The sequence below is a fragment of the Mytilus californianus genome, unplaced genomic scaffold (genome assembly GCF_021869535.1).
Source record: "Mytilus californianus isolate M0D057914Y unplaced genomic scaffold, xbMytCali1.0.p SCAF_2, whole genome shotgun sequence".
Lineage (NCBI taxonomy): Eukaryota > Metazoa > Mollusca > Bivalvia > Mytilida > Mytilidae > Mytilus > Mytilus californianus.
In genome coordinates this window covers 17215753-17230180 of record NW_026262668.1, presented here as the reverse complement: position 1 = coordinate 17230180, position 14428 = coordinate 17215753, and the positions used below count along the sequence as shown (strand labels likewise).

Below are 14428 nucleotides of genomic sequence, written 5' to 3'. Positions count from 1 at the left end.
TTTCCCCGAAAAGTTATGTTGTATTGCTGCTACCAAAACATTATTTTGACCTGTACTGTAGAGTACCAGGAATACAAGGTATTTAATATAAACCAACATACGGTAAGAGCATGTTATTGATAAATTTTAACAGACTCAGAGATCAACCAATTAAAATACTGGATTTGGTGTTTCATGCACACATTTTGTACTCCGAGTACTGAGTCAAGTTTTATGACAGGGAACCCAGGGCGAACGGACCTGGATTCGTTCCAACAGGAACAGACACACATGTAATGATGTACAAAAAATGTACAATGTATAGCATACATGTATTGTTTATTTAGAACAAAGTTAACAGAGCAGTAAAAACATGTTAATTTGAAGGGGCCATGGTAAAAATTACATATGACACCTCCATCATACGAAAAAAACACTATGACAATCTTCAGTTTATTCCATAGGGGTGCCATGCCGGTCTTGGATACTATAAGCTATAATGCTAGTCAACTATGTTTGGTGAATGGAATTTTTATAAGGTGTACATGTCAATCAGGCAGGGTTCATCTGACCTTGAACATGTTTTCATGGTTCATTGGTCTATGCTATGTTTTTGTGGTCAGGTGGTCTGAGGACACGGTTATCGTCCTTAGATTTTCGTTGTCTACAAATATAGTCCCTAGCTATATAGTGTGGACAGTGTATAACTTGCAATTTTTTTTCATACACTTTTCAAATTTATTTCTTTATATTTTATGCATGAAATATTAAGTGAGGGGATGAAATTACATGTTAAAAAAATTTGGGTGCTAAATCTTTATGTTAAGTAGTGATTTGGTCCAGTTAAAAAAGGGTCAAAAACTAGTATGTCTGAAGCTGTCAAACTGAATTTTAGACCCCCTTAACATAGCATTGTCAATATTTTGAGATAGAGCTGGAAGACTTTTCTATAATTTTGACATTATTTGTCCCAATAGTAGTACACTACACTGTAAAAATCTTTTTGAGATAGAGCAGGTGCAATTTTTTTCTTTTAACTTTATTGTCTAAAAGAATTGCACTACGAAATAACTGTGTTCTCGGGCCAGGTACGTCTGTTTTTCAGATATGTACACCTAGCAAAGGTCAATATTTGGTGTATTGAATGATTGTAAGATGTTATTGTTTATCTGACTGGATTCATCTGAACTTTACCTCATTTTCATGGATCATTGATTTAGTATTAATGTTTAGGTTTACACGTTTTTTGTACTTTTAGTTCATGAAATTTTCAGGAAATGATGATACTTTATTACGATTTAAATGGTTATTTATTGTTTCCTTTGTAAATTTTTGTAATTCTGGTATAAGAACTATATAAAAGAAATGAAAGAGTTTGAGTCAATTTGGTGGTAATGAGTTTGTATATAAGTAAATGGCATTTGTAGGCAAATGATAAAGGACTGTTGAATAAACTTTCCAAAACTCTTATTTCACTGAGTAACTCAGTGTTTAGACTTTCCTTTATATTGTTTATATGATAGCTTCATGATCTTATTTTGATTATGAATAAAAGTAGAAATGGGGTGTACATCAGTGAGGCAGCAACCCAACAACAAAAATGATATTTATATCAGCCAAACTTTTCTTTTTAACCTTTGTTACTAATTTAATTAGCCTATACATGTAGGTAGAACCACATTTTGCTTTAATTTGAACTTTTTAAAAAGTTGATTTTTAATTTTTTTTATAGATTGAAGCCAGTTACAGCAATGTTCAAAGGAAGTACATGTATAGGATTTATTGAACAGCAGTATACAGGATATGAAGTTAAAATGGAAAATTATAGTTTTGATCAATATTATCTTCATCTTTTTTGTTTCATTTAAAATTTTACAACCTGAGAATGAGGATGAAGATGTATGGGGAGATAATCCATTACCAACTTCAGCATCGAGGGAAAGTAGACAGCTGGTTAAGATTTTGCAGGAGAAATACATGTTAAAATCAGAATATTGTCAATCTGATGATGATCCATGGAAGATTGCAGCTGATTGGGTTAAAAGAAGAGAGATTATCCCTGAAAATGCTCCAAAACTAGGTAATACTGTGTTATTATGTACACTCCAAAAAATAACATTTCTCAATTTATGGCAAACATTTTAAACATTAACTTGATATCTTTGCAATGAAGATAACTGAGCAAAGTTTATGTTTTAGGAATGATGAAAGTTAAGCTATTCAACCTTGTCATGATCCATTAATCCACTCTAGTGAGTCATTAGGTGACATTGTAATGATCCATTAATCCACTCTAGTGAGTCATTAGGTGACATTGTCATGATCCATTAATCCACTCTAGTGAGTCATTAGGTGACATTGTCATGATCCATTAATCCACTCTAGACTAGTGAGTCTTTAGGTGACATTGTAATAATCCACTCTAGTGAGTCATTAGGTGACATTGTAATGATCCATTAATCCACTCTAGTGAGTTATTAGGAAACATTGTCATGATCCATTAATCCACTCTAGTGAGTCATTAGGCGACATTGTAATGATCCACTCTAGTGAGTCATTAGGTGACATTGTAATGATCCACTCTAGTGAGTCATTAGGTGACATTGTAATGATCCATTAATCCACTCTAGTGAGTCATTAGGTAACATTGTCATGATCCATTAATCCACTCTAAAGAGTCATTAGGTGACATTGTAATGATCCACTCTAGTGAGTCATTAGGTGACATTGTAATGATCCACTCTAGTGAGTCATTATGTGACATTGTAATGATCCACTCTAGTGAGTCATTAGGTGACATTGTAATGATCCACTCTAGTGAGTCATTAGGTGACATTGTAATGATCCATTAATCCACTCTAGTGAGTCATTAGGTGACATTGTAATGATCCACTCTAGTGAGTCATTAGGTGACATTGTAATGATCCACTCTAGTGATTCATTAGGTGACATTGTAATGATCCACTCTTGTGAGTCATTAGGTGACATTGTAATGATCCACTCTAGTGAGTCATAAGGTGACATTGTAATGATCCATTAATCCACTCTAGTGAGTCATTAGGTGACATTGTAATGATTCACTGTAGTGAGTCATTAGGTGACATTGTAATGATCCACTGTAGTGAGTCTTTAGGTGACATTGTAATGATCCACTCTAGTGAGTCATTAGGTCACATTGTAATGATCCACTCTAGTGAGTCATTAGGTGACATTGTAATGATCCATTAATCCACTCTAGTGAGTCATTAGGTGATATTGTCATGATCCATTAATCCACTTTAGTGAGTCATTAGGTGACATTGTAATGATCCATAGATCCACTCTAGTGAGTCATTAGGTGACATTGTCATGATCCATAGATCCACTCTAGTGAGTCATTAGGTGACATTGTCATGATCCATAGGTCCACTCTAGTGAGTCATTAGGTGACATTGTCATGATCCATTAATTCGCTCTAGTGAGTCATTAGGTGACATTGTAATGATCCACTCTAGTGAGTCATTAGGTGACATTGTAATGATCCACTCTAGTGAGTCATTAGGTGACATTGTAATGATCCACTCTAGTGAGTCATTAGGTGACATTGCAATGATCCACTCTAGTGAGTCATTAGGTGACATTGTAATGATCCACTCTAGTGAGTCATTAGATGACATTGTAATTTCATTGTATGACTGGAAAACATTCAGTGGCATTTTGAATTCTTTCTGACAATTGTTCTGATTTTATGAAACAGATTTATTTAGATTAAACAATATTGTTTTTTGTTTGTACTTGCCTTCTAATGAGATGTCTAGATATAATACCACCCAAAGGTAGACATTGTATAGTACTGGGAACTCCATCAAAATGAATCAATATCATATGTACTCAAATTAAATGAACACATCACCACATATTGTTTTGGTTATGTGTGTTCAATATAAAAGTTCTGTGCAACACTAGACTTAGATCTCTACCAGCATAGAGATGCTTATTTTCATTCGTTTGTGGCAAGACAAAAAAATGTCTCACTAAAACATATATATAATATATTTGTTTTTCTCATTAATTAACTATTAAAGAAATGTGTTTTCATCCTTTTCCACTAAACAATTACATGTGCATGAAAATGCAAACAATGAACATTTCTCAAAAATCATTACATATTATCCATTGTCTGGAGATTCCAAACAGGAGAACAAAGGTAGTGTTTCAACTCCAAATTCCTGTCTTTATTTTTTTTCTTGATTCCAGGAATTTTGACAATGATTTTGATGAAAGGTACCTTTAAAAACTTTTATAATTCGTCATTAGATGTATAAAAAAACTTGGCCTGGCTGTTGATGATTTTTTTCTTTAACCTCATAGGGACTACATGAAGGTTCTAAAGGAACCTGAAATGCAACTTGGTGCCCTGACATGGTTTTAAATCACAAAGTAAATGTCAATTTCCAAATGAAACATGGTTAATTTCAGGGAATATTATTTGACACACTTACATAAAATGTATCAATAAAAACAGGATGGGAATGCTGGAATGTTTATTGTGTTCCAAAGGAGACTAAAATACAGATTAGTGGACAAAATCAGGAGTTTGTTAGCCCATGATTTTTAACTGATATTTTCACCTATTACTCACTTTATTGATAAACTTGATATAATTCTGGGTGTAAAACAGCTATTTCAGGAGAGATGATGCCACAATAAAAATTAAAATTAGTAGCATCATCTAAAGAGACATTATGATTAATTTTTAATCATTTTTTTGTTCCTTTGGAGAAACCAGCTAGATAATTCATCATATGTTATAAAATTTGTCTTTGTTAAGAAAATTTTTGTAATAAATAGTATTAAGGGCTAAATTGCCTAGTTCAAGTTTCAACCAGGACTTTATGTTTCCAAAATACCAAAAGTCTTCAAATTCAGACAGTTAAAAGAGAGATAACTCTTTTTGTGTTTTATGTTTTGAAAAAAAGTAAAATAACAAAATATGTTTCATAAAGTCAGGGGTGCTACTTAAACAAGTGATTTCGTCATCACTTATTTCAGTGATTTGATAAATTCAGTTATCACCTATTTAAGTGATTTTAGTGTTTTCTTTGATCTTCAAATGCTAATTTCATTGATTTTCCATATTTTCACAATCTTTTCTATAATTTTCCTACATAAATCAATTATCCCTTTTTCTTTGTACATTAATTTCACCAGTGCTCTTGGGCAGTAAGTTAGTGCGCTAAAGCTTTTAAAAGTACCCTTGGGAATTTTTCTGTAATCAAAAATTCATTAACTACTCTTACTATCAGACAAAGATCAACAATATTAGGTAACCTGATTGGTTTTCTTTAGAGTTAGAATGATCTACTTCAAGGTTATGACCTAGCTGATCTACAAACTATTCCAGTTTTTGCATATTTAAAAAAAACTGTAAAAGTGTCAGGCTTATCAAGCAAAAGACAATTTCTGCATGTACATAGTTGTTTTTTCAATGGAATTGTTGTCTTTTTACCAATAAAAAAATCAAGCTTGTGGGAAAAATATCAAGAAAATGTTATAAACACTTATTAAAGTGATTACATTTTAACTTTTAAAATAACTTGTTTCAGTGATTTTAAAAAGTCTGTGTGAAAATTTTTAATATTTCACAGCCAAAATCACTCGAGGAAGTGATTCTGAAATCACTTGTTTAAGTAGTACCCCTGACTAGGAGAGAAATTAATTATTTTTTACCATAAAAAGTTTTCTTTAAAATTTATTTTTATGAAGCTTTTAATTTGAATTTATTTTTCTGATGCCTGTTTATAAAAGCTATCCAAATTTTTATTAGCTGTTGAAATATTTTTTCTGGATGATTTTTGAGTATAATGGAAGAATAAAGAAAATCTTTCTCCAAAAAAGTGTCTTTTTTATCAGTTCTGTACAGCATTCTAGCTTGAGGACTGATAGCTAACCGACCAATAAAAGGATTTTTATTTTCATGATACCAATGTTCTCACTGACAAAATATAAGTGTACTATTTCCTTCTGCCCAATTGGTGGGTGGCCAGGCTTTGAAAGAAATATTGCACATTTGATGATTTTGGGCCGGGTTGCACTTTGTTTTTATGGAGTTGTTTGAAAAATAATTTTTTGTACGACCACAAAAATTTGTGGCCTTGTAATGGTATGACGATGTCGTTACCAGTTTTATTGTTGTCGTCGTCCGAAGCCATTTGGTTTCCAGACAATTGCTTGAGTATAAGTGAATGGATCTCTATGAAATTACACAGCAAGGTTCCATACCACAAAAGGAAGGTTGACATTTAGGTTCAGTCTGTGGTATAAGTTTTTTTAGACATCAGTAACTTTTTCAAACCATCATGGAATTTTAGGAGATAGGAACATATTGGCCCCTATTAAAACATTTAAACCCGCTGCATTTGTTTGCACCTGTCCTTAGTCAGGAACCTGATGTTCAGTGGTTGTTGTTTGTTGATGTGTTTCATAAGTGTTTCTTGTTTCTCGTTTTTTATATAGATTAGACCGTTGGTTTTCCCGTTTGAATGGGTTAACACTAGTAATTTTTGAGGCCTTTTATAGCTTGCTGTTCGGTGTGAGCCAAGGCTCTGTGTTGAAGGCCGTACTTTGACCTATAATGGTTTACTTTTACAAATTGTGATTTGGATGGAGAGTTGTCTCATTGGCACTCATACCACATCTTCTTATATCTATATAAGCTTTCTTATGACCAAAAGATAGTTTACAGAGGAAAATTTTGAAAATATTGTTTTTTTTCATTTTTCTGTATTTTACTGATAAATGGACTTACCCATTGTTGAAGGCTATATGGTGACCTATAGTTATTGATTTCTGTGTCTGTTGGTCTCTTATTGTGAGTTGTCTCATTGGCAATTATACCATAACTTCTTATTTTTATATTCGTTTTTTTTTACAGTAAACATTTTCAGAAAGATTAAGGTTGGAGTTTTCTGTCATCTGTAAATTTGACAAACCATCATGGAATTTTATGTTAATTGGACAGAAGCTTTTTAATGATAAAAAGATAGAACAAAATAATCAAAACGGTCAGATTACTTTTTTGAGGAGTTATTACCCTTATATGACAAGTTTTACCAATTTTTGAGTTTTTGCCTATTATCTTGAAAACTATATAAAAGATAGTTAATAACTTTTGAAAAACAAAAATGATCTGCAAGATGAGATCTACCAATAAAACAATGTTGCAGAAATCTAGTTGACTCCTGATAGGAGTTATTGCCCGTAAATGATGATTTTTACCAACTTTTTGTGTTTTCACCTATTATGTTGAAAACTGTAAATAAATAGAAGTTTAAATGGCAGAAAAGATCAGCAAGACAAGATCTACATGTACAATTAAGTCAACTTGGCCAAAATCATCAGTTGAATCCTTATAGGAGTTATTGCCCTTATATGACAATTTTTTACCTTTTTTGTGCTTTTGTCTGTAAGAGTGAAAACTATATATTAGATGTATAGAAACTTTAAAAAGAAAATATGATCAGCAATATCAGGTCAGCATTAATGAGTTGTCAGTTATCTTCATATATATTGCTCTTAAATGACGATTTTTTTTTACCTTTTTTTTGGTTTTGGGAAAAAATTTAAGGAAGATAGAGAGAAACTGTACACAGAAAAAATGATCATGAAAATAAGATGGATAAAAAAGAGATTGTAGTCTTGAATTATAATCTAGTCTACTATTGTCCATTGCATAAAGACCTAGGTGAGCGTCACATGCTCTTTAGAGCTCCTAGTCTTTGCATGGCATAAACTATAGAATATAAAATAAAATTGAGAATGGAAATGGGGAATGTGTCAAAGAGACAACAACCCGACCATAGAACAGACAACAGCAGAAGGTCACCAACAGGTCTTCAATGCAGCGAGAAATTCCCGCACCCGGAGGCGTCCTTCAGCTGGCCCCTAAACAAATATATATACTAGTTCAGTGATAATGAACGCCATACTAAACTCCAAATTGTACACAAGAAACTAAAATTAAAAATAATACAAGACTAACAAAGGCTAGAGGCTCCTGACTTGGGACAGGCGCAAATATGCGGCGGGGTTAAACATGTTTATGAGATCTCAACCCTCCCCCTATACCTCTAGCCAATGTAGAAAAGTAAACGCATAACAATACGCACATTAAAATTCAGTTCAAGAGAAGTCCGAGTCTGATGTCAGAAGATGTAACCAAAGAAAATAAACAAAATGACAATAATACATAAATAACAACAGACTACTAGCAGTTAACTGACATGCCAGCTTCAGACTTCAATTAAACTGATTGAAAGATTATGTCTTCATCATATGAATATCAGGCACAATCCTTCCCGTTAGGGGTTTAGTATCATACCATCATAACATATATGAGAAGAACATAACCCGTGTCATGCCAACAACTGGTTTTTAAATAAATGTGTTTAGTGGTGATGCAAAGACCCTATAAGTGAATCAATATTAACGCCAAAATATGCAATCTTTAATGACCTGACAACAGTATCGTAACTATATCCCTTCTTTATAAGTCTATTTAAAGGTTTTGTAAGTTTCAGAGGTGAATACTGACATTTTTATACGACCGCAAAAAAATTTTGTGGTCGTATATTGGTATGACGTTGGCGTCGTCGTCGTCGTCGTCGTCCGGCGTCGTCGTCCGAATACATATTGGTTTTCGCACTCTAACTTTAGTTTAAGTGAATGGATCTTTTTGAAATTTGACCATAAGGTTAAATACCACAAAAGGAAGGTTGGGATTGATTTTGGGGGTTATGGTACCAACAGTTAAGGAATTAGGGGCCAAAAAGGGGCCAAAAATGAGCATTTTCTAGTTTCCAGACAATAACTGTGGAATGGTGTATGGATCTCTCTGAAATTATACTACAAGTTTCCATACCACAAAGGGATGGTAAGAATTTGCTTTGGGGGGTTATGGCTCAAGCCGTTTAGGAATTAGGGGCAAAAAAGGGGGGAAAACAAGGTTGTCCTGGTTAATGGACAAATACTTTAGTACAAAACATAATTTAAAGCAGTGTAAGGGAGATAAATCAAATACATCATAGAAATTATCTCCCTTACACTGCTTTTAAATTATGTATAAAGTAATGGTTAATGAACAATAAAGATAATCTAAAACAGTGTAAGGGAGGTAATCCAAATACAACGTTTTGGTTACTTCCCTTACACTGCTTTTAAATTATGTTTAAAGAAATGCATATTTATAAAGGAAGACCAGTAAAAATATCTGCAAATGTTTTCATCTTTTTTTTTTACAAAAAAATCCATATGAAAGATTTGACTATATATTTTTATTAATTCTATTATAAAATAGATTAAGTTAGCACTATGGTAAATTTAAATGGGTAATTATGGTTGCCAACTCCATTGGAAATTTGAATTGAGATTATGACCATATCTTGAGGGAAAGAATTTTTTTGGGGGAAAAAGGGGGGGGGGGATAAAAAGAAATTGTGGGGGGCCAATTTTTTCTCATTTCAGATTTCAGAAATTAAAAAGAATTATTCTTCAAATATTATTTTTTTTTCAAATTTCAAATACTGAAAAATTTCAAGAAGTAATCTTTAATTGCACAGTATGGCGCATTAGATTTGTAAAATCTTTGATCACATTTATTTATTTGTTATGCCGAATCTAACAGTGTATTTAGATTTTTAATTTTGGGTCCAGTTTTCAAATTGGTCCACATTAATGTCCAAAGGGTCCAAAATTAAACTTTGTTTGATTTTAGCAAAAATTGAATATATGAGGTTCTTTGATATGCTGAATCTAAACATGTATTTAGATTTTTGATTTTTGGCCCAGTTTTCAAGTTGGTCCAAATTGGGGTCCAAAATTAAACTTTGTTTGATTTCAACAAAAATTGAATATATGGGGTTCTTTGATATGCTGAATCTAACCATGTATTTAGATTTTTTATTTGTGGACCCCGTTATCTAATTGGTTCATATTGAGGTCAAAAGGGTCCAAAATTAAACTTTGTTTGATTTCATCTAAAATTGAATTATTGGGGTTCTTTGATATTCCAAATCTAACTGTGTATTTAGGTTTTTAATTTTGGGTCCTGTTTTTTAAATTGGTCTACATTGAGGTCCAAAGGGTCCAAATTAAACTTAGTTTGATTTTAACAAAAATTGAATTCTTGGGGTTCTTTGATTTGCTGAATCTAAACATGTGTTTAGATTTTTGATTATGGGCCCAGTTTTCAAGTTGGTCCAAGATAGGGTCCAGTATTTAAACTTTGTTTGATTTCAACAAAAATTGAATACATGGGGTTCTTTGATATGCTGAATCTAAATATGTATTTAGATTTTTGATTATGGGCCCAGTTTTCAAGTTGGTCCAAATTGGGGTCCAAAATTAAACTTTGTTTGATTTCAACAAAAATTGAATATATGAGGTTCTTTGATATGCTGAATCTAACCATGTATTTAGATTTTTTATTTGTAGGCCCGGCTATCAAATTGGTTCATATTGAGGTCAAAAGGGTCCAAAATTAAACTTTGTTTGATTTCATCGAAAATTGAATTATTGGGGTTCTTTGATATGCCAAATCTAACCGTGTTTTTAGATTTTTAATTTGGGTCCCGTTTTTTAAATTGGTCTTCATTGAGGTCTAAAGGGTCCAAAATTAAACTTAGTTTGATTTTAACAAAAATTGAATTCTTGGGGTTCTTTGATATGCTGAATCTAAACATGAGTTTAGATTTTTGATTATGGGCCCAGTTTTCAAGTTGGTCCAAGTTGGGGTCCAAAATTATACTTTTTTTGATTTCAACAAAAATTGAATATATGGGGTTCTTTGATATGCTGAATCTAACCATGAATTTAGATTTTTTATTTGTGGGCCCCGCTATCAAATTGGTTCATATTGAGGTCAAAAGGGTCCAAAATTAAACTTTGTTTGATTTCATCAAAAATTGAATTATTGGGGTTCTTTGATATTCCAAATCTAACCGTGTATTTAGATTTTTAATTTTAAGTCCCGTTTTTTAAATTGGTCTACATTAAGGTCCAAAGGGTCCAAAATTAAACTTAGTTTGATTTTAGCAAAAATTGAATTCTTGGGGTTCTTTGATATGCTGAATCTAAACATGTGTTTAGATTTTTGATTATGGGCCCAGTTTTCAAGTTTGTCCAAGTTGGGGTCCAAAATTAAACTTTGTTTGATTTTAACAAAAATTGAATATATGGGGTTCTTTGATATGCTGAATCTAACCATGTATTTTGATTTTGGACATTGGACCATAATAGGTAAATTAAAAAAATTCAAGTTCTTAGACCACATTCTTTCTGTGTCAGAAACCTATGCTGTGTCAAATATTTAATAACAATCCAAATTCAGAGCTGTATCAAGCTTGAATGTTGTGTCCATACTTGCCCCAACTGTTCAGGGTTCGACCTCTGCGGTCGTATCAAGCTGCGCCCCAGCGAAGCATTTTATTGTGCTTTATAAAGAATATTTCCATAAAAAATTGGATGTGAAATACCTGAACGTATAAGAAGTCTGCATGTTGAGCTATATTTACGAATGATGTCCTTATACCGATGATAAAATTTAGTAAATGTTTTGACTAGTTTGTGATATCGAAAACCCTGGTGTAATAATAAGTCTATAATAAGTAATTTCTGAATACAAATTTTCTTATTTATGTTATATCTTTCTGTTTGTGCAAGGCATGCATAAACAGAAGTTATAATGTAAATTGGACATTTTCCTTTTATAAAGTCAAATAAAGAATTCACTTGGGAAATTAAGATAAAAGATACAAACAATGACATACATAACAATGCCGTCATAAATTAATGGATTAAATTTGCATAATAAATGAAGGTGTTCTGAAGTGTCAGATTCTTATTGTAGTTCTATAACTCGTTTGATGTAATAATTAAAATCAATCTGAATAAATAATATATTCATTTTCTTAAACTGCTGAGGTATATAATTAATTTCAATCAACCATGTTATCTAGGGGGAGGGCTATATACATGTACAGACAAGTCAATTCTGATTAGAGACTTTACATAAAAACATGTACTGAAAGAAGTGCAGGCTGTGGGCACATTAAGGAATGAAAGAACTCTTGAAATTGGTCTTGATCAGATGCCATGCATGTGGTAAGGCTGAATTTTTGTCCACAACCAAAATTCCTTTATTTTCTTGTGGAAATCAAAATCATACATTAATTCTTATTGTGTAACAACTTTTCAGATCCTATTACTGGTAGAAGCAATGTTGACCTTTTTTTTAATTTATGTTTAAAGTATTTGCCACTGGACATGTCAAAACCATACACCTGTATCAACTTGTTCTATCATTTCAGTCAATGCAAATGTCATTTTAAGTGTGTGTAAATAAAGGAAAAAGATAATCTAAAAAAGGCACTCTGGTCTGAAAAAAAGGAGTTGATATATGATTGGCCTTTGAAGGTTGAATTCTCTTGTGTCGATTATTAGATTGAAATGCTGTTTGACAATTGATAAGACATGAGTCAAAGTTTAAAAAGTTAAAATGTTAGGTGATGGGCTTTTTTATGTATTGAAAGGACCTTTCATAAAATGACATGTATATTCCTATCATGCATATGCCTATGGGTGTTGTGAAATATTTTATTTGATTGAATATCAATGAAATAAACACCAAATATGTTATTTTGTGTTAAAAATTTTACATGACTGCAAAAGAAAACAGCAGATCTGTGAAGTTAAACTCGAAATCTATGGGACCTAAAGCTGAAGGAGCTTTGAAACCCTTCCTGCAAAAAAACTTCTCGATAGTTGCTAAGCTAAAAGTTATAGAAAAAAAGTAGATTGTCATTGTTCTGGAAAACCCTCATAGCCCATTGAAGTTTAATCTGGATACAGGTTATATAAGGAATGTCCAGCATTGTGTGCAGACAGAGTTAATCAGACATATGAGAACTGTTTCTTAAGTAACAATTCATGCAAGAGAAGATTAATTTGTCTGTAGCATGTGATCCAGCTGTTTGTTTAAAAAGCAATCTGTCTATGACAAGGTGTATACAGTGTTTTTATCAGCTGGATGATGTGACCAAGTTGGAGGTTGGTTTTGTCATTGATTGAATGATTATTTTACTTACTCTTTTGGATTGATGTCAACTCCTGTTTCATCATACAGATGGTATGACCCAGGTTTTTGGTCAGATTAACTTGTCACTATTTTATTTGGCAGTTCTTAAACAGGATGAAGTTACCTAGTTTCAGTTGCTAGAATGAAGAGTCACAATTCTATTAGGTTGATGTGACCTAAGTTTAGTGCCAGGTTCATGTGTTACTGATTTAGAGATACTTTATTTGTGTGGATTGATGTGTATGTTGAAATTATAATCAGGTAGATGTAACCTAGTTTCAGTTGTCAGTTTGATGAGTCACTGTTCTGGTGATTACTTACTTGTGTGAATTGATATCCACATCTGATTTATAATCAGGTTGATGTGACTTAGTTTCAGATGTCAGTTTGATGTGTCACTGATTACTTACTTGTGTGGATTGATGTCTACGTCTGATTCATCGTCAGGATGGTGTGATCCAGGTTTCATGGTCTTTGAAGTTTTGCTAATTTCAGCTTTTGGTATACTAGTATATTTCTGTGTGTTCCTCTTCATTTTCGTAACCTCAAAGTTCAACTGTCACAACAAGTCTGGGACTACATGATAATGAAGTAGTCTGAAAGGAGACCGAACATATTTTGGGTATATATGAGACAGCAACATAACAACAAAATGAAATAGAAAATGCATGTTAATTTTTGAAAGTGAAAATTAGATTGTGACTTACAATGACCTTAAAAACACCATGTCATACATTTTAAGATTTGTATGTCCTGTCTACAATTGTAGAAGGCCATAATGTTTTCTGATCTCTGTATCTGTCAATCTGTTCATCTGTCCCTTATGGGGATGTAGTTTAATGTAGTTTATCTTGAAGTCATGGTCACATCAACTTGAAACTTGTACACATGTTTATTGTGATGTGAACTCCTGGAAATATATGCAAAATTAGGGTTTGACACATATTTCTTCGTTAATAAGTTCTGAATTATTTTTCTTGAAACTAATATAATGTGAACATTTGTATTTTAAAGAAAGTAACAATTCTTTTTTATGCCCCCGCCGCTAGGCACAAATAACTGTTACCCTTGTCCATCCGTCCCTTCCGTCCCTTCCGTCGCATATGTCCCCAAAATTGGTTTCCATTCTCTAACTTTAGTTTGCCTCAACCAAATGTTATAAAACTTATACACAACGCTTATTACCACAAAACACAGATCAAGTTTGAAATTGGGTGGCATCACTTTTACCGTTCATGAGTTATGTCCCTTTATGAACATAAAAATTGCTGAATTTTTTATTTTTGTTTTCTAACTTTAGTTTGCCTCAACCAAATGTTATGAAACTTCTGCACAATG

General features: G+C 32.5%; 1 protein-coding gene across 1 annotated transcript in view; it reads left to right on the top strand.

The window, feature by feature from the left end:
- The window catches only part of LOC127729381 (glycosaminoglycan xylosylkinase-like), a 54340-nt gene that overhangs the window by 4801 nt on the left and 35111 nt on the right, over positions 1–14428 (top strand). Inside the window, exon 2 of the mRNA XM_052237205.1 lies at positions 1712–2059. Within this exon, the coding sequence (XP_052093165.1) occupies positions 1783–2059 (277 nt within the window). The 5' untranslated portion in view covers positions 1712–1782. The remainder of the gene's footprint in view (positions 1–1711; positions 2060–14428) is intronic.